The 21,418-nt window shown below is 43.5% G+C and overlaps 1 protein-coding gene across 6 annotated transcripts in view; it reads left to right on the forward strand.

Annotated features, from left to right (window-relative positions):
• grip2b (glutamate receptor interacting protein 2b) overlaps window positions 1–21,418 on the forward strand; it is a 357,455-nt gene that overhangs the window by 188,905 nt on the left and 147,132 nt on the right. The window contains exon 1 of one of the 6 annotated variants that reach the window (XM_080184167.1): window positions 6,050–6,252. The exons of the other annotated variants lie outside the window; for them this stretch is intronic. Coding sequence (XP_080040293.1) covers window positions 6,213–6,252 — 40 coding nt within the window. The 5' untranslated portion in view covers window positions 6,050–6,212. Of the gene's footprint in view, window positions 1–6,049; window positions 6,253–21,418 lie in introns of those variants that run through there. 6 annotated transcript variants of the gene reach the window in all.

Here is a 21,418-nt window from a genome sequence, read left to right on the forward strand (position 1 = left end):
GCAGAAGGATCTAGATAGGCTGGGCGAATGGGCCAGGAAATGGCAAATGGAATTTAATGTTGGCAAGTGGGAGGTGGTCCACTTTGGTAGGAATAATGGTAGGAAGGATTATTACTTACGGGGTGAAAAACTGCAGCAGGCGACGGTGCAGAGGGACCTCGGGGTCCTTGTGCATGAGTCGCAAAAACCCAGCCTGCAGGTGCAGCAGGTGGTCAGGAAGGCGAATGGGATGCTGGCCTTCATAGCGAGGGGGATTGAATATAAAAGTAGGGAGGTCTTGCTGCAGCTGTATAGGGCATTGGTGAGGCCGCAGCTGGAGTACTGTGTGCAGTTTTGGGCACCGCACCTGCGCAAAGATATTTTGGCCTTGGAGGGAGTGCAGAGGAGGTTTACTAGGCTGATACCGGAGTTGAGGGGGTTGAGCTATGAGGAGAGGCTGAATAAACTGGGCTTGTACTCGTTAGAGTTTAGAAGAATGAGGGGAGATCTCATTGAGACTTATAAGATGATGAATGGGATGGATAGGATAGAGGTGGAGAGACTCTTCCCGCTCAAAAAAGACAGTAGGACTAGGGGGCACAGCCTCAAGATAAAGGGGGGGGGGGCGGTTTAGAACGGAGTTGAGGAGGAACTTCTTCACTCAAAGGGTGGTGAATCTCTGGAATTCTCTGCCCGTTGAAGTGGTGGAGGCTGCCTCGCTAAATATTTTTAAGACGCGGGTTGATGGGTTTTTGATAAGAGAGGGGATTAAGGGTTATGGGGAGAAAGCGGGAAAGTGGAACTGAGCAGTGACAGATCAGCCATGATCTTATTGAATGGCGGGGCAGGCTCGAAGGGCTAGATGGCCTACTCCTGCTCCTATTTCTTATGTTCTTATGTTCTTATGTAATGAAGAGCTCTGACTTATCCATACAGGGAACTCACATTTACTCTGGGTGAATCCAAAGTTAAGTGGATAACCTATAAGGATGGAGATTGATACTGGCACTGTTGTATCTTTAATTCCTGTGACTGCATACCAACAAAAGTTGAAGCATCGTGCCATTAAAAGATTACGTCATTATCAGTATAAAGTTGGGTGGAAAAACATGTGGTTCATGGTATTTTTCCTGCTCTATCTGGGAGATCATGGTTGGAGAAGATAACGTTTAACTGGAGTGCTGTCAATAGATTGGTGGATGCTAAAACAGACCTCAAGCACTTTCTGGATAAGTACAAAAATGTATCTAAAAAGACATTTAGCTCAATGAAGGGAGCTCAAGCGAAACTTGAGATAATGCCTAATAGTCAACCAAAATGTTTCAAAGCAAGACCAGTGCCATATGCAATTCATCCCAAGGTCAAAGAATAATTAGTATGGCTTGTTAACACTAATGTAATAGAGCCAGTTACAATGAGTGACTGAGCTACCCCCATTGTATTTGTCATGAAACCATTTGGTTCGGTTTGTATTTGGTGATTTTATAACAGCTATAAAAGCAGTGTTGTCTGCTGATCAATACCTACTTCCTTTAATTGAAGATCTGTTTGCCAGTTATCAGATCGGCAAAAATTCAGCAAGATTGATCTTTCACAAGCATATTAACTGATGAATGTAGCCACTGAATCTCAACCATTGCTCACCGTTGTTACTCATAAAGGTCTTTTTTGTTATAAAATATTGCCTTTTGGAACACCACCACACCAGCCCCATTCCAAAGATTGAGGCATCAGGTTTTAAGTGGTCTCTCTGGTGTACAATGTTACCTGAAGGGCATTCTAATTATAGAGTACAATGAACAGCAGCACTTGAATAATTTAGAAGTAACATGGAAAAGTCTTCAAGTACATGGTCTGTATGTCAAGACAGAAAAGTGTGACTTTTTTACAGACATCAATCCGGTATTTGGGTCATGTTATTGACAGTAAAGGCCTACATAAGGCACCTAAAAAATAAGAGCTATTTTAGAACCACCACATCTGGCAATTGAGTAACTGAGCTCCTTTTTAGGATTGGTAAATTATTTGGGCAAATTTATTCCTAATTTTATTGAAGCCATTGCATAATTTGCAATGTGTGAAACAGTCATGAGACTGGACAACAGAATGTGAGAAAACTTACAAGGATATCAAAGATGCTTTGCAAGATTCTAAAGTATTGGTTTACTTTAATCCAAAGCTACCATTCCTGCTTGCTTGCAATGCTTCACCTTATGGAGTAGGGGCAATAGTTTCACATACTATGCCTTCACAAGAACAGCCAATAGCTTTTGCTTTGTGCACTCTGACTAATGCTGAACACAATTTACTCCGTAAGAGTTTGAGGATTATCTCAGAGCAAATGGTATTCTGCTTATAAAATCTGCACCTTATCATCCATTGACCAATGGATTAGCTGAAAGAATTGTATAATCCTTAAACATTCTTTAAAAGCTTCAAAAGAGCATCATGTTATCATGTTGTGTCAATAGCTATTTTCATCTTACAGAAGCACTATTCATGCGACTATTCAAAGTTCACCTGCATTACTACTCATGAAGGGAAAGTTGAGAACTACTTTTGATTTGTTATTACTCCAGAAACTTCAGAGATAGTAGAGCTTCAACAAAAATCTCAAGTTGCTAGATGAGAAATGAGGGCAAAATAATACTCATTTCAACAAGGAGATCGAGTGTTAACACATCATTCTACCATGAGTGTGAATCAGGTCCACTTTCTTACACAGTTCAAACCAAAGATGAACTAGATTGGTGGCACCATGCTGACCAATTGTTACCATCTTGAAATGATTTCTCTGAATCATCTCCAGAAGTGCCAACTTCTTTAGTCACCGGCGAGAATACTACTACGGAGGGTTTAGTTGAATCTGAGTTGCTATATGATTGTGCCTATGCTACTATACCACATGAGAATGATGCAGAATTAATTCCAAGAAAAGAAGGCTGGAACCTTACCACCTCACCCAGCCATGGAATCAGCACGGGCGAGGGTTTTACAACAGAATTGACTTTGGGCAAGAATTTCCAGTCTGGTCCAAGCGAGCCTGTAAAATTCCACCTGAAGTTCCAGATCATACTTCTAGGGTCAAAGACAGCCAAATTCCAGAACATTGTAGACAACCAAAGAGGAATAAACATCCTCCTGACTGACTTTCTTATTGACTGTCTATAATGATTAATGGTGCACAGTACTGTGTGTAGGGGATTATTGGTCTTATATACAATGTAGTAGTAATTTGTTGTCATGACCACAGAAATAAAATGGAAGGGATATTACATATTTAAAAGGGTAATATGAATGCTTTTAGAGTTGAGCACATGATTAGGCCATTACAAGAGGGAAACAGGGTAAGACAGCTGACTGAATGGATGGTCTCCACCTTGGGGACTCTAGGATTTCTATTTAGGGGGGCAGAATGGATTATCTCCATCTCTAACAGCTGGTGGCGTAATAGTCATTCAGCTAATAATCCAGAGGCTAATGCTGTGGGGATGTGGGTTCAAATCCCACAATGTCAGTTACTGGAATTTAAATTCAATTCACAAATCGGGGATATAAAATTACTGATGATTGTTGTAAAAACCCATGTGCTCCTTTAGGGAATGAAATCTGCCATCCAGACTGGCCGATATGTAACTCCAAACCCACGGCAATGTGGTTGACACTTAAATAGTCCAGCAAGCAATTCAATTTGTACAAGAAGTGCTGGCCTTGCCAGTGACACCCACATCCCGATAACTAGATTATTTTCTATTTGTGATGTTGGTTGAGGGATAAATGTTGGCCAGAATAACAGGGAGAACTCACATGCTCATCTTCAAAATAATAATATCATGGGATCTATCATGGGAACTGAGCCACTTCAGATCAGCCATGATCTTATTGAATGGCGGGGCAGGCTCAAAGGGCTAGATGGCCTACTCCTGCTCCTATTTCTTATGTTCTTATGTTCTGATGTTCTCCTCCACTTGTAAAGCCCATAAGACATAGGAACAGAAGTAGGCCACTTGGCCCATCAAATCAGCTGCACCATTCAATAAGATCTGATACATCATCCTGAAGCCCACTTTCCTGCCTTATCCCAATATTCCTCAATTCCCTTCCTGAGTAAAAATCTGTCTATCTCAGCCCTGACAAGCAGCAGAAACCTGAGCACACATTGAGGCTGGCACTCCAAGACGGAATGTTTCACTAACAGAATCACAAGCCCATGATTTTACTGGCACAGCCACCCCGAAATTGGGGCAGGCGACGCTCGCAGAACGGCATTCCCTGCTAGCCTCAGGCGTGATCCTATGAGCCTTGGGAGGCTGTGCCAGTAAAATCAGGGTATAGAGTTTTACAGCACAGAAAGGCTGTTCGGTCCATCGTGACTTTGCCATCAAGCATCTACCTATTTGAATCCCATTTTCCAATATTTGGTCCATAGCCTTGTATGCTATGGCCTTTTAAGTGCTCATTTAACTGCTTTTTAAATGTTGAGGGTTGCCACCTCTACCACCCTTTCAGGCAGTAAATTCCAGATTGCCACCACCTTCTGGGTGAAAGATCTTCAAATCCCCCTTAAATCTGCCCTGACCTTAAATCTATGCTCCCTGGTTATTGACCCTTAACCAAAGGGAAAAGTTTCTTCCTACCTACCCTATCTAATAATCCATCATATTTTTGTACAAGTTGATCAAGTGCCCCCTCAGCCTTCTCTGCTCTAAGGAGAATAACCCCACGCAAATCAACCTCTCTTCAGAGCTCCTCCAGCCCAAGCAACATCCTGGTGAATCTCCTCTGCATCCTTTCTACAGCAATCACATCCCTCCTTTAGTTGAAGAATAACATGGATACCCTGTGGGTGAATGTAAAAGATCCCTTGATGTTATGTTGAAGAAATGCAGGCCACTTCACCCTGATGCGCTGGCAAATATTTATCCCTTAATCAACATCGTTATCTGGTCATTATCACATACTGTGGGAGGTTGCTGCGTGCAAGCTGGGATTGTCTACCTTATAACCATTACCAGATGTGCTCTGTAAAGTGCCTTGGGGTGAGGTGGTGAAAGGCGCTACAGTAATGCAAGTTTCTTTTCTTTTTTTACTGCTTTACCCAAACCAAGTCACCAAACACAACACTCTGAGAAAGATGATCCCCAGCTCAATGGTTACAGGGTGAAGAAAAAAGAAATAGATTTATTGACTTTTAAAAACAGGATAAGGACGAGGGGGGCATGTGGGTCGGGGTGGGGAGTGGACGCAATGCCAATAGTCTGCCAACTCAATATTCTTCTTCCAGTAATACTCTTAGTTCAAATGCAAACACGGAGAGAGGTGAATAATGTTACTCGATATTCAGATCTGTGGACGACTGCCCGCCCCGGGAAGTGGCAAGGAAGGCAGTGAGGACGGTTTTCACTGAGAGGTGTCAATGTGACTGATAGCACACTCCGGGAAGGGAGAAGAAGGTGTCAGCCCTGAGTCTGCAATGTGGCTAGGATTGCAATGCCAGGAGGCGGAGGGAGGTGTGTAGACGGAAGCAAATGCTTGCCGCGTAGAGAGCACTCAGCTTCACACACACACACACACAGGGCAAGGGCACTTTCCAGGCGCTGGAACCTCCCACTGTAAAAAGGGAGCCGAGCTTCATAATGTGCAGGAGGTGAGCTCTTCCTGCCAGGAGGATTAACCTCTCCTCCTCCCCGCTGCCTGCTGAAACAGAAGAGAGAGAGAGAGAGTGGGTAGCAGCATTTGGAAAAGGGAGTTGAATGCAGAGGCTCGTCCACTCCGTGAGGAGGAGTCACTGCAGGAATTGTCAGCGAGGAACCGGGCTAAGTGATCAGACCCCTGCCCTCACTGTGTTCCAGTTCTCTGCCTTACAGAGGCGCTGAAGATGGGAGAGAAGTTTGGTTCACAGTGCATCGGAATATTGGACTACTGCAAGGGAGGGGAAGCCGTGCCAGGCTTGTTTGGTGACTTGGCTTTCTGAGCCTTTCCCTCCCCTCTTTAAAAAGCACCCTGTCATGTGCTACCGCTTTGACAATCGGCGCGGAAGTTGCCTGGGTTGGAAGGCTGGAGGCAGACAGAGCAGTCAGCGAGCTGTGTGTGAGTGAAAGTGCACCGTGCCACTCTGCTGTGAATGAGGAGTGAGGCTAACAGCAGCTTCACCCACACTAATATCCCCCAGAGAAACCAAACCCGGGACACGGAAGAGCTGAACTGTCCGTGCCATTCATTTCATCGCAGGCATGCTGTGCGGGCTGAGGAAAGACTTACACTCAGACTTGGGTGAGTTGAACGCGAAGAGAAGCCAAGTCTCTTCAGTATTTACCCACTCCTTTCGTTTAGATGTTGACACTGTGAGTGTGCTTCTGTGAGGGGATAATGTGGTCGAATATTCTGAACAGGCTGACTGTGGGTGCCCTAGCGCCTTGTCCACAAACAGGTGCTGGCAAACTCTGCAAAGCGTAGAGAATTACTAAAAAAAAGACCAGAACGCAGTGGCTCCTTAATCTTCATTATCTGAATAATGTATTGTGAGATTTACTGGAAAATGTCAGAATTTGGAGCTAATGATTAAAGGGGTGTAGACTTTGCAACCAGTGGGTAAAATTCAGGGAGAAACCAGGTTTGGACATATGTGGATACCAGGGAACTGATACAAATGGGTTAAACAGGCTTTGATACCAGCGCGTTCTACAAGCAAACAAATGCTAGGAGTAAACACTGAAGGGCTTCTGGCTCTCACTCCTCTGCTGTGAGTGCAATTATTAGTGAAATTCTTCAGGTGGACCTTTCTTACCACTGGCCATTTGTGGGTTATGATTGGAACATTTTCTGTGGCAGAACACGAGCATCGCTGGCTAGGCCAGCATTTATTGCCCACCCCTCTCCGGCAAACCTAAAACACAAGGACACAGTCTCAGGATAAGGGGGCCAATCTCATGGCTTTTGTGAGGAGAAATGTCTTCACCCAAAGGGGATGTGAATTCTCAACCCCAGGGGACGGTGGGTACTCCATCACTGAATACATTCAAGGCTGGGATAGACAGAGTTTTGGTCTCTCGAGGAATTAGCTTCTTTGAGAGGACAGGAAAGTGGGGTTAAAACCCAAGGTCAGCATTGATGTTATTGAATGTTGGAGCAGGCTCGATGAGCTTTGTGGTCTATTCTTGCACCTATTTCTTAAGCTCTAATTGACCTTAAGAAGGATAGAGGGCAGTAGTGAGCTACTTTCTTGACCGCTGCAATCCATGTGGTGTAGGTACACCCACTGTGCTGTTAGGGAAGGAGTGACCCAGTGACAGTGAGCAGGTAAAGATATATTTCCATGTCAGTGTTGTTGGAGCTGCGCTCATCCAGGCACTTGATTTGTGCCTTGTGGATGGTGGACAGGCTTTGTGGAGTCAGGAGGTGATTTACTCACTCAGTGAATAGCTTTTTCAGCTCTGGCTCAGAAGGTTGGGGGTTTATGTCCCAGCTTAGGGACTTGAGCTTAAAAATGAAGACTGATGTGAAGTGCAGAATAAGGAAGTGCTACAATATCAGAGGTGCTGCTTTTCTGGTGAGATATTAAACTGAAGCTTCACCTACCCACTCAGACAAATGTAGAAGATCCCATGACACTCTGCTGCAGAACAGCCTGGAAACTGTTTGTGTGGTGCTGGGCAGTACTAATCCCTCAATGAAGAGCAGAAAAACAGATTATTTCATCTTGATCATTTTGTTGTATGTGGGCACATTGTGTGTGCTTGTGTGTGATTTGCTGACCACTTGTTCATCTGTGTATTCCTTGTGTCTGCCCGTGTTCTTGTTAAATTTTGACTTGTTCTGTTTGTTTGGTGTATATATGTATATAAGAAAGAAGATACTTTTGTTTCATTAGCATCTTTCATGATATCAGTGTGTCCCAAAATGTTTGAAACTAATGAAGTATTATTTTGAAGTCTGAAAACTGTTGTGATGTAAAACATATGGAAGCCCATTTGCAAGCAGCCAGCTTCAACAAAGCGGGCCATGATAGTGAGCAGGCACCCTTGTCTTAGTTATGTCAGTTGTAGAATAAATATTTATCGGGGCACCAAGGAAAACTGCACTTCATCAAAGTGCCATTGGGATCTTTTACAGCCAGAGAATGGTGAGGGCCTCAGTTTAACATTTCCTTGGCAAGATGGCACAATTATTTAGGGTGAAATTTAGACTCAGCTGTCTGGAATGTGACCTGAACTTGCAACCTTCTGATTCAGAGGTGAGGCTTATGCTTGGTGGATGCTTGCCTTTCAGGGATTATTATTGTCTGATTATATATTTTACCCTGTAGCGCATGTACATCAGTTTTTATTGAACTTTGGTTTTGATTTTCAATTCATTGACTGCAAAGCAAATTGGTATATCTTCAGGGCTAATTCTGAGCTGGGAGCAGCCAGCCCCATGATTAATGATCGACTAACTTATGCATTACTATTGCTCTTTTCACAACCTTCAAAGTCCCCCAAACTGCTTTCTAACCAATGAAGTTCTGTTTGAAGTGTAGTCACTGTGGTAATGGGGGAAGCACAGCAGCAAGCTCCCTCAGATAGCGAAGTGAATTTCTGGTTAATTGAGGGATATTGACTGGGACACCATGGAGGATTCTCCTCAGATTAGTGCCATGGAATATCTTGCCGGTCCTCAATTTAATATCTTATCTGAAAGATGGCACTGTCAATTGCGCAGCAATCTGCTGGAGTGTCAGCCTGAATTGTGTATCAAGTCTCTGGAGAATGGCTTGAGTGGACAATTTCCGACTCCAAACAGAGAGCAGCATAATGACACAAACACACTGAGATATTCATCAGAATATAAGAAGGTAAGAAATTACAGAAATGAATAGAAAATACTGGAAACACTCAGCAGGTAAGACAGCAGCATATTTGCTGCTTATATTTCAGATTTCTAACAACCACAGCATTTAATCTTTTGTCAGAATACATTGGATATGGTTAGAGTAATGGACCTACTAGTTGCTTCATGTGACTAAGAGGCATTACTGCACTTGAGAGTCCATTACTTGCCCTTTTGAGCAATAGTGTGCCCCTTTGTACTACATTTAAAAATTGACAAAAAATATACATCGGAATTCTGCCGCCTCACCTGCCACGGAATTAGAGCGGGCGAGGAGCAGATAACGGAAATGTCCGTTTACCTCAGGCTGGAATTTCTGGTCTTGCTTTAGCAAAGCCGTAAAATTCCACCCATCATATATAGTGATTAGTGAATGAGTAACAGTGGATCTAATGTGGCAAATGAAAGGTTATGGCACAGATAATGGTGAAAGTTCTCATCACAATTTCTCATTGTGCTTTCAACTAGGGTTCTGATTCTTCTGTGTCAAGTTTATATTTATACAGTGTGTCCAAGTGCTTCCCTAGCAGAGGAGTTGTAGTAGTCACAGGTAAATGCTGAACTAGTTATTCAGTAACCTGGGACTGTAAAAAGATCAGCTATCTACATGAGTACCGTCATGACAGATCATTTGGTGCGTACCTTTTCAGAGGTACTGCTCAGGTACGCTTCAGAGAGACTCGAGCACATTACCGCCACTAGGCAGCTCTTTCATGTCTGCAGCTGTACCTCTGCTGAAGGCCATCTCCTCACAAGGAACAAATCTCTGGAGCAGAAACTGGGGTCTTTGTACACTTTCCTACTGGGTGTGTTCTAGATTTTGTTTTGGGGCCTGCTTCATGGATGTTGTATCCCACACCTTCCAGAGAATTTTGTTGGCTTGGTATATTATTTAAGATTTAAGCCTGAAATCCGTATTAACTCTTTCATATAGTGTTGACAGAGTACGACACGGTTAGAGATATCTATCCTTTGGATAAGACAGCCAATCAAGTTTCTCTTGGCTAGAAAACCAGGACTACTGCTTGCTTTTGTATGATTTTGGAGGTTTCTCTCCAAGGATGTCCTGATGTCCTCGCCAATATTTCCCCCTCAAGCAACAGCATAGAGAGGTCACATGTCCTTCATCAAGTTACTGTTTGTGGGATTTTACTGTGCTGAAATGAACTGCCATGTTTGTCCATAATACAATGACTAGTTCAAAGGGAATGATTCCAGGCCAATCATTTTGGAGCATTTCTGAGAAATGTGACCAGGGATGGAATGAATACATATTCTTTCCAAGTCTTCTTTCCCAGATGTTGGATGGTGGAACAGAGAGGCAACACTATTCTGCTCTGTCCTTCCAAATGCAGATGCTTTTCATCCCACACCATCCTAACATGTGCCATTTTGGGAATGGGGGGAGCAGTATGGGCTATGAGCATCCCTTCTCCACCCCATAGATAACTTTTAATTTTAGATTAAAATTATGCACTTTGTTTTCAGCACAAGTTTTTTGAAAAATGATGACAGGGTGCGTTTTGATGTGACCACTTCCATCAGCTGCGAAATGGCTGGATGTGAATTAATAAACAGACTCACTGCACAATCAAAACATCTCCTCAACGGTTTCACTGATTTGATGCAATGTGTTAATGTGGCAATCTTTAACATATCCCCCAGCTTCTCCGACAGCACTATAACTTCAGACAATTCATTCACCCAGAGTTGCAAACTGTTGACCACACAGGCTTGTCGAATCAATACAAGTTAATTCTGTAAATGGAATGCAAGCGCTTTGTATGAATTTGTTTACAAAATGATTCTTAATTTAATGGAAATTTGCGGTTGGAAAGATTAAACGGAGATCGATTTCATTTTCAGACTGTGGCATCGCTCATAAGGTCAGCAGTTGTTGCCCATTCTGTACTGTTCTGTGATGGTGCTGGCAGTGGCTTGTTAAACCACTTCACAGGGCATTTAAGAGCCAACCACAACCAAGTTGTTCTGGCTCTGGAGTTACATCACATACAGGGCAGACTATGTAAGAACGGCTGCTTTCCTTCCTCAAGGGTCATTAGTGAGCCAGTTGGGTTTTTACTACAATCCAACAGTGTCGTGTTCACCAGCTTTTTATCTCCAGGTTTTATAAGTTAAATCCAATCTCTCAAATTGCAATGATGGGGTTTGAACTCGTATTCTATAAATTATTAGACTAAATGTCTGGGTTACTATTCCAGTAACATACAGCTACCCACTGTTAAATCATTTTATAATAACTTACTTATGGGCAAGCCCATATGAATTGAATATTCAAAGGGTTCTAGGCCAAAGTGTATCCCTATGACTCCGCAACCTATTTCAATCTAAGTCCCTCCGCTGTCCAAGGGAAACTGTGGTCACAACTTCAAAGACAAACATTGCAAGCTGGTGTCTGAGGAGATGAACAGATGTTGGATTGCAAGGTTGCCTGAGCACAATCTTACAGTCTGTCCAAGAGGAAGGAATGTACATGTTCACGTACAACATACACTATATTCATTGTCCATAGGCAGCTGCTGAGGGGCCCTGCTGCATTGGTGTGATAGTCCAGTGGTTAGATTAATGGACTAGCAATCTAGTGGGTCTGGGCTAATGATGCTGAGAATTTGTTGGATCCCAGATTTGGAAATTTGTGAATTTAAATTCATTCTTGGAAATTGAAAGATGCTATGTGGAAAAAAGTATATTCACAAATAACCTTTGCTGTAGGAAATATGTCAGTGACTGCAGTCTCTCACCATGGATGGTTTTTTACTACTCCTAATGGTATCAAAGCCCCGTTCAATGGTTCAGGAAGAGAACCTGCCAACATCTTCTTGAATTTAACTGGACAATAAATAGCATCCTTGCCAGCAGTGCTCTGATCCCAAGAATAATTATTTTAAAATGCTGTATCCTAGCCATGAGCCGAGAACATTGAGCTTGCATTGTTCAATGAAGACAGCTGATGGTACTGTTTAATATCTCATGCATACATACAGTGAGTCCCTTTTTAATACACAGCCTACAACAGCTCTATGCTTAATCAGAGAGCATGACAATGTTGTGAGAGTTGGATTTTTTATCATCCTTTGACATAGTGGCAATGGGTAGAAGGCTCATCCTTCTTTTTGTTTTTAATTTTTGGAATGTGGGCGTCACTGGCTAGGCCAGCATTTATTGCCCATCCCTGATTACCCTTTGAAAGGTGGTGTTGAGCTGCCTTCTTGAACCACTGCAGTCCGTATGGTATAGATACACCCACAGTGGAATTCCAGGATTCTGACCCAGCGTCAATGAAGGAATAGTGATATATTTCCAAGTCAGGATGGTGACTGGCTTGAGGGAAACCAGAGGTAATGATGCTCCCATGTATCTGCTGCTCTTCTCCTTCTAGATGGTAGAAGTTGGGGTTTGGAAGGAGCTGTCTAGGGCGCCTTGGTGCACTGCATCTTGTAGATGGTACTGTGTGTCAGCGATGGAGGAACTGAAGGTGGTGGATGGGATACAAATCAACTGGACTCCTTTGTCCTGAATGGTGTTGAGCTTCCTGAGTGTTGTTTGAGCTGCAGTCATCCAGACAAGCGGAGAGTATTCCATCACATTCCTGACTTGTGGTGGTGGACAGGCTTTGGGGAGCCAAGAGTTGAGTTTACATGGCTAGTCCAGTTCAGTTTCTGGTAACTCCCAAGATGGGGGATTCAGCAATGGTAATGCCATTGAATGTCAAGGGATGATGATTAGATTCTCTCTTGTTTGAGATGGTCATTGCCTGGCCCTTGTGTGGCACGAATGTTATTTGTCACTTATCAGCCCAAGCCAGGAATCTCATCCCGATCTTGCTGCTTATTGGCATGGGCTGCTTCACCTCCTCACACCATCCTTGTCCCTCAGTTCAGTGTAAATGACCTGTAATCTAGGTGAACCTGGACTGTGCTCCTAATTCCAGCCATCTTAGGGTCATCTTCCAGGCTCACAGCATTTGGAATCCAAGGCCAAAATAGCGTTTGGATAACGTTGAATTTTTGTCAAACAGGGAGTGCCCGCACTGCTTCAGGCTGAACAGATGCAGCAGCTTCTATGACAGAATCCATCAGGATTAGTGATTGAAATTTGGCCAGTTTCAGAACTTTGAGCATTCAGGAATCTTCACTCACCAGGACCAGGCCTGAAGCCCCGAGACCATCAGCAGGTGTAACAGAACCATTACCCCCACTGCTTCCCCTACACCCACTTTGGTTTTACTGATGTCACGTTGAGAGTGAGTGAAACATTTTCCTGTTTTGATGGATTCCCTCACTTTTCTTTCATTGTATTAAAAACTGAATCAATACCCACACGTTCAATTTAAGGCCCAAAATTCTTCTGTCCTCGAAGAAAGACATGTATTTGTACAGCATTTCTCATGGCTGCCAGATGTCTCAACATGCTTTCAGCTGATTAAGTACTACTTGAAGTGTAGCTATTTTGTAATATTGGAAACATAACAGTCACTTTGCACACACAAACCCCACAAGTAGCAATGTTACAATGGGCAGATAATTTCCTTTTGTGATGTTGATTGGGGGATAGATATTTGTTAGTACACTGGGGATAACTCCCTCGCTGTTCTTCCAAATAGTGTCATGGGGTTTTTGACATCCATCCGAGGAGACAGATGGGGCCTCAATTTAACACTTCACTCAAAAGATGGCATCTTTCACAGTACAGTATTCCCTCAGTGCTGCACTGGAGTGTCAGCCTTGTCTGTTGTGGAGTAGGACTGAGTATGGAACCTTATGATTTGGACACAAGCATTCGGCTAGTAATCCAGAGACCAAGGGTGATGTTCTGGGATTTTGGATTCAAATCCCACCTCAGCAGATGGTGAAATTTTGATTCTGTAAAAATCTGGAATAAAAAGCTATTATTTTAAATAAAACAACTGATTCACTAATTTTGTTCCTTTAGAGAAGGAAATCTGCTGTGCCTACCTGTTCTAGCCTACATGTGACTCTAGATCCACAGCAATGTGGTTGGCTTCCAAAATCAGTTCAAGGGAAATTAGGGATAAGCAATAAATGCTGGCATAGCCAGCAACACCCATATCCAGTGAGTTAAAAAAAACACTTGACCCAACATAAGTTAAAGCTACTTTCTTCCAAGTATAGATAATCTGGGCAGGATAAGAAAACAGTTTGTATACTGTGGGACTCTGGCCGTGAGCTACATTCATTTGCTGACCAAATTCATTCGAGGAACATTTCTCAGTGTTAGTCTGCAATGGAAAAGAAATTTATACATCTGCTTTGTTATTCATGGGTACTGCTGGGATATTCCCTGCACACGATTGCTTATTGTACATCATACTTGAGTGTTAACCTGACACAAGGTTTCTCAAAAGGAAAGCACTTGTAATTATATGTTGCTGAAATATTTACTTTCCTGTAATCATTCCCAACACCTTTAGCGAAAGAGACAAAGAGAGCTAAGGGAAGTTGAATTTGCGAAGATGGGTGTAGAAAAAAAGACTTGTGTTGATATAGTGCCTATCACCACTGCCAGATACTCCAGAACACTTTACAGCCAATCAAACTCTTTTGAAGTGTAGTCATTGTTGTAGTGTAGGAAACATGGCGGCTAATTTGCGCACAGCAAGTTCCCATAAACAGCAGTTATGATAATGACAGATAATAAACCTCAGTTTTAACATGTGATCCAACAGCATCACCTCTGACAGCACAGCACTCCCTCATTACTGGACTGCAGTATCAGCTTAGATGGTTGTGCTCAAGGCACGGAGAGGAACTTGAACCCACAACCTTCTGACTCAATGCTAAGAGTGTGACCAACTGAGTAATGATGCACAGTGAAAGCTTTTTTTTTCCAAGAATAACAAATAATCTGCTGTTGAGCATGAAAAAAACAGACTTTTTGATCAATTTTCCTGTTTTTTTTTAATTAAAAAGATCTACCATAGATTGAGGTGTATAAGTCAACCCAGTATAGAAGATAACCCAATATTTCGTCCCCAAAGTTCATGTTTGCATATACTTGGTTTATAGGTTGACTGCACCACCCTGCCCCCATTCCGTGTTTGAGCTGCAACATGCTAAACTCGCATTAATTGTCAGCCTCAATGTTTCACCTCACATTTTGATGTTTTACTTACATACATATCTCAGAACCAGGTGTATGGAACCAAGCACGTGATGCAGGCTGTGTTGCAAAGATGTGTGGGAGTTTAAGGCGTGTTTATGCCGAGCAGACCCTGTGTAGCAAGCAACAAAGTTGACCATATCCATGCCAACGGTTTACGTTAATATTTACCATGTAAGTCAACCCCCATTTTTGGAGGGATTTTTCAAAGCTTCAGGGTTTGACTTGTATGCTGATAGCCACAGTCATTGAAAAGAGAAAATTGGAAAGGTACCTTTGAGTAGTGAATGTTGCAGTCTGTGCCAGAGGCAGCAAATGTAGAACTCTGCATCCAGATGTTGTACTTGCCCACATCTGGTACATTTCTAAAGAGGGTCTAAATGCACATTCTCATGGATAAGTTAGAATTTTATTGGAAGAATCTGTTATATATTTAAGTGGTTGTATGATTGCTTCAAGAGCACGTGGCACAGTGGTTAGGACTGCTGCCTCATAGCGCCAAGGACTGGGTTCAATTTTGGCCTTCAGTCACTGTCTGTGTGGAGTCTGCATGTTCTCCCTGTGTCTGCGTGGGTTTCCTCCAGGTGTTCCGGTTTCCTCCCATAGTCTGAAAGACATGCTGGTTAGGTGCGTTGGCCATGCTAATTTCTCCCTCAGTGTACCTGAACAGGTGCCGGAGTATGGAGACTAGGGAATTTTCACAGTAACTTTGTTGCAGTGTTAATGTAAGCCTACTTCTGACACTAATAAATAAACTCTAACTTTAAAGCTAATCACATGATTTGATGGTGATGTTGTTGGGGTGTTTCACAGGCTGCTGTTTTGCTTCGGTTTCTGCTCTGTGCATTGAACATCTCTTTCAGTAAACCTGTTGTGTGTTACTTTGAACCTACGTGTGCAAACCGCATCTTTTTATTTTTGTTTAAATCGCACAACTCCTATTATAGTTAGGGCAGTACAGAATCATGCCACTGGACCAGGGCAGTGGGGAGAATGAATGGGGGAGGGGGAGGTGAGGTGAAAGGCTGATTGATGGTGAATGGGAAGTAGATGGAGAGGGTCTGATTGATGGTGAATGGGAAGTAGTGTGCCAGTATGAGCTAGGCAGGGAGAGTGCCAGGGAAGAGGGTGAGCAGGTTGGAGGGCCAAGAATATCTGCAAACTGTGAGGGGGAGGGGAAATTGTTGAGTGAGAGATTGTGAAGAGAAAGGAAAGTAGCCATTGAAGAGTAGAAACTGATTGTTAATGTAGTCATGTCTGGTAATGGCCTCAATCCAGTTGTTCTTTTGAAAACCCAAATGTCACTTATTTTTCTCTTCTTTGTTTCTGATTAAAAGTGTATCCGTTGTGAGACATAAAAGCAGCTAAAGTAAACCAGAAGGGACCAATTTTCCAATGAAATTATACATTTTTCATGAGAGTACATTCAAGATCCTCATTAGAAATGCACAGATGTGGGTGAATGCAACATCTGGATGGAGAGTGTACAGTTCTACGTTTGCTGCTTGAGGTATACCGACTGCAACAAGCTGTGCTCAGCAATGCTTTCCTAATTCCCTCTTTTCAGTGAGACTTCTTTTAGTGAAAGAACGAAAGCACTTGAAATATTTCTTTCCCCACGCCCGCTAACAGACTATCTGCCACCCCAGGAGGAAGGAGTTTTAAAAGATAAGGGTTAGAATTCTCCAACCTCGTTCGCAGCTGGGATTCTCGGGTCCTGCTACAATGAACGGAGTTTTGTCTGAGTGCTAAATTCTCCATTCTCACTGGCAGTGGCAGTGGGGAAAACAGGATCAGCGAATCCCAGCCTTAAGAGGGTAATTAATCTCCCAAAAGGGTCACAAACAATTTCCAATAAATTTGAGCAAATGTTTCTTCCATTTCCCAATAAATAAAGTCATGATGCTTGTGCACTTTCCATGTAGATGCTAAAAGGTTGAACAAATAAAGAGGATGCTCCATGCCCCCACCACCACTCCTCCTCTTTAGTCAAGCAGGAATAACAGCCATGTTGATTTACAAACACCTTTGACACAGTTAAACACTCCAAGGAGTTCCACGTTGTTAAACATTGAGCCAGTGCAAAGTTTGAAAATACTCCTGAATCTCGACAGGATAGGTCTGTCCCAGAGGCATTAGACATTAAACAGCATTTTGAGGTGGAGGGAGATGGGAATCACAAGCTAGAGCCTGCCCAGAATGGGGTTCACAATCTGTTTCTGAAAGGGAAAGGATTGAGGCCAGCACTAAAGAAATCCTCAGGAACAGTCTGTTACCTAACTTCCAAGAAGTTAGGTGGATTGGTTATACTAAATAGGGCCTGGGTGGGATTGTTGTTGATTTAGGCTCAATGGACCAAATGGCTTCCTTCTACACCATAGAGATTCTATGATTCAAAGAGAAGAAAGGCTGAAGGAATAGGGGCCCATGCCCGTTGGAGTTTAGAAAAATGAGAAGTGATCTGATTGAATCATGTACTATCTTGAGGGGACTTGATACATTAGCTGTTTCCACTAGTGGCAGAGATTAGAACTAGGGGGGCACAGTTTAAGAGTGGAGATGAGGAGAAACGTCAGTCTTATAATTCTCTTCCCCAGAGAGCAGTGGAGGCTGGGACGTTGAACTTATTTAAGGCAGAGTTAGACAGATTTTTAATTGACAAGGGAATCAAGAGTTATGGGGATGCCAGGCAGGAAAGTGGAGCTGAGACCACAATGAGATCAGTCACGATCTTATTGAATGGTGGAGCAGACCTCAAAGGGCTGAATGGCCTCCTCATGCTCTTAATCCTACTGTCCTATGTTCCTATATTAAGATGACCAAAGACTCAGTCAATTAGGGATGTGTTATGAACGGCTTACAGAAGGAGAGGCAAGTAGAAAGGCAGAAGGATTTGCAGAAGGAATTGCAGAGCTTTGAGGCTAAACAGCCAAAAGCCTGGCTACAAATGGTGCTGCAAATTGGGGTTACACTACCGAAAAGAATTGGAAGATGCAGAGCACTCGGAGGATTGTGGGCTAGAAGTGGTTACAGAGTTAGGAGGGGTGGGATCATAGAGGGATCCAGAAACAGGAGTGCAGTTTTTGAACTGGAGGTAGATGGTGCTGTAACTCGATGGAAATGGCAGCACACTATGTACTGATGTCTGGGTTGCTGCCATTTTCCTTGGCATTGTGAAATGAGTGACTGCCTATTGGTACTTAATGCAGAACAATCCTTACCAGTGGTTCTTGAAGGGCTGACTGCCCAGCTCAGCAGAGTTGTGTTAATCTTCCTCCCCCACCCAGCCAGCTTCCCCAGATGTGCCAACATAATTCAGAAGAGGCCCAAGCATGACTGCAGTCCAAAGTTTAATAATTAGTGTCACAAGTAGGCTTACGTTAACACTGCAATGAAGTTCACTGTGAAAATTGCCATACTCTGACGCCTGTTCAGGTACACTGAGGGAGAATGTAGCATTGCCAGTGCATCTAACCCGCACGTCTTTCAGACTGTGAGAGGACACTGGAGCACCCGGAGACTTGGGGAAAATGTGCAGACTCCACACAGACAGTGACCCAAGCTGGGAATTGAACCCAAGTCCGGTGCCACCGTGCCATGTCCAATGGAAACAGCAACTTCAAAACCAATCCCTTAGCAACATGTGTATGTCCCCAGCATATTGCCCTGCCACCCCTTCCCCAGTAAGTCAGTCCTGTGCCTTAAACGTGTGTGTGTGCGCTTTCTGATATTCAGGTGAGTGTAGTCTATTTCCTCCCTTACAGATGAAGATGTGGACCTGTGTCCTGCTGCATTTTCAGTGTCGGTACTTGTCAGATGTCAGATTATTATATTCGGAGCCATTTCAGGCTGCATTAGCTTTTCCAAAGTTGTTAGTCAGCTTTTGTGAGTTTCTTAAGCTGAACATGTGAAAATAATAAAAAATAACAGTGATAATGGAGAAAATAATTCTGAAATCAATCTGTAACCATGGAAACTGATGGTCTGAATGGCTCCTAGAGAACGTGCTGTGGAGATGCAGTCATTTATGTCCTTTGGAGCGAATTTCTCAAGGATTGGATTTGAAGCAAACTGTGCAACATTGTGTTTCACTTATTAAAGCCTTCCCAAAGCCACTTCTGTGTTTAATAAATTAATTTTATGAAGCTTTCCAACTCATCTACTTTCCAAACTGTCATCGTTTCTGGACTGAAGTGGCTCGGGAAAGAATTGGTTACAGATCAGTGCATTTCACAGCAGAGTGCATTACTGATTTACAAGGATGGTACTGGGGCTTACACTATGCTAAGGACCCATTGCACAAGTGTGCTGCATTCTCCCTTGTGTGTCACCTTGGTTGCTAGTACTCTCAGCTCAGTGCTCCCAAACTTCTGGGTTCAAGGCCTGCTCAAGGGATTGTGCACAAAAAACACAAGGCTGGCACTCCAGTGCAGTACTGAGGGAGTGCTGCAGGGTGCTCTCATTTGGATGAGATATCGTTACACTCAATTGCCTGCTTGAGTGAATATAAAAGAACCCAAGGTGCTACTTGAAGAGCAGGAGAGTTATCCCTCAATCAATGTCACAAAAAAAGAGGTTGGGTGGGATTTTAGGGCCTTGCTCAAGCGAGACCAGAAATTCCCGCCCAAGATCAACGGACACTTCCCGTTGTCCGCCCCTCGCCCCCTCCAATTCCATGATGGGTGAGGCGGTAGAATTCTGGTGATTAACTGGTTATTTACCACATTGTTGTTTGTGAGGGCTTGCTGTGCATCAGTTGGTTGCCATGTTTGCTCCATTACAATAGTGACTACACTCAAAAGTATTTCATTGTCTGTAAAGCACCTTGAGTGGCCATGAAATAAATGTGAGTCTTAGAATCAGAGAATTATACAATGCAGAAGAGGCCCTTCAGCCCATTGAGTCTTGGCTATCGAAAATCAAGGACTGATCTGCTTGGAGAGTTTCTAATGGCAAAGGGATTCAATAGGGTAGATACAGCAAAGATGTTTCCCTGGATGTGAGAGTGCAAAATGGGCAAGATCTTTAAATTAAAGCTAGCCACCATCATGCATAAGCCAGTGGGACCACTACACGCCCAAAGGGCTGGGGATGATAAGTGCATGGAGCTTTCGCCGCAGAGGGTGATAGATTTTTGTTAGTGAACGGTATCAAGGCTATCGAGTGAAGGTGAGGATTAGCACTGAGTGTGGAACAAATTTTAACCACATTGTGGAACAGGTTGAATGGCCAATGCCTGCTTTTGTGCCCCTGTTGATTCAGGATCACACTTATTCCCCGCTTCTCTCTAATATAAGCCCACATTGTTCTTTCTTCTCTAATCCATTCTGCTACACTATGCCAGCACCAATTTCTCCTTTCTCCATCCCTATATTCATATTGCCATACTTTGTTCTCCTCCTGCCTAGATTAGTATTACCACACTCCAACCTCCCCACTTGATGCTGCCACTTCTAGATGCCCCTTCCTTTCTCAGTTTATGTCAAAAGTCTCCTCCATCAGTGACACTGGCTATCTCCCCCCTCAGCACTGCTCCCCATTCCAGCTCCCTGCACCAATCCAATCAGCACCGCAGTGCTTTCCAAACCTGCCAGTTTCAGCAGAGTTCCTCTCCCCACTGCATCAGTGCAGAGACCTCTTGGCACCCCCATTCGCATTGGCGTGGATTTTTCAGTGCCATCAGAGCATTTTCCAGTTTGACATGCTGTTGTCCAGCGCCCGCAAGGTGAAAACACCACTGGCAGCACACTGCAATACAGTCAGTGTCAGTTCAGCAAACAAATCACCTCCCACAGCTCTCAGTCTGGGGGCCTTCAGACAGGACTAATTAGATTGTATTGTTTCTGTGGTCAGCATTAAGAAGCTGACAGCAGATCAATTAGCTACATGCGGGGGATCATCGGCATTGCACATCATTATATAATTAAAGAGACATAAAGCAACAGTGTGTACAAGATCCCCGGTGTCCAACACAAGGCACAACGTTTTCCAGGCTCATTTTTTTCCACTTTTTCTTTTAATTACAAGTGTAATGCACTGTAGTGTAATACAGTCTGACCACCAATTGTGAAAGCTTGGCCCCTTTAACTGGTAAACATTGGCAGATCTGCAGCTCCTCACACAGTGGTGGTGGGAGGGAGGAAGAACCATCTTATTGATGGCCACAGTTACAGGCCATTTTGCACACCGATAATTGCTTCCTGCAGTGGTCCCAAATTATTTTGGTTAACCTATTGCAGTTTTCAAATGGTTGAGAGCTCATAAAGTTGGTCCAACCGCCATTGTCTAAGAATTGCAAACAACAAGAAAAAAGCAGCCCATTTGCTCCATGTGGCAAATGGCTTGTTACAATGAGCAACTTCTAGAACATTCTGTTCATGAGCAAAACACCCAACCCTTTTGCTTAAACGTCGTGATCCCCCCACCCCCC

Source organism: Carcharhinus amblyrhynchos, chromosome 3 (assembly GCF_965287045.1).
Source record: "Carcharhinus amblyrhynchos chromosome 3, sCarAmb.v2.hapA, whole genome shotgun sequence".
NCBI classification, from domain to species: Eukaryota; Metazoa; Chordata; class Chondrichthyes; order Carcharhiniformes; family Carcharhinidae; genus Carcharhinus; species Carcharhinus amblyrhynchos.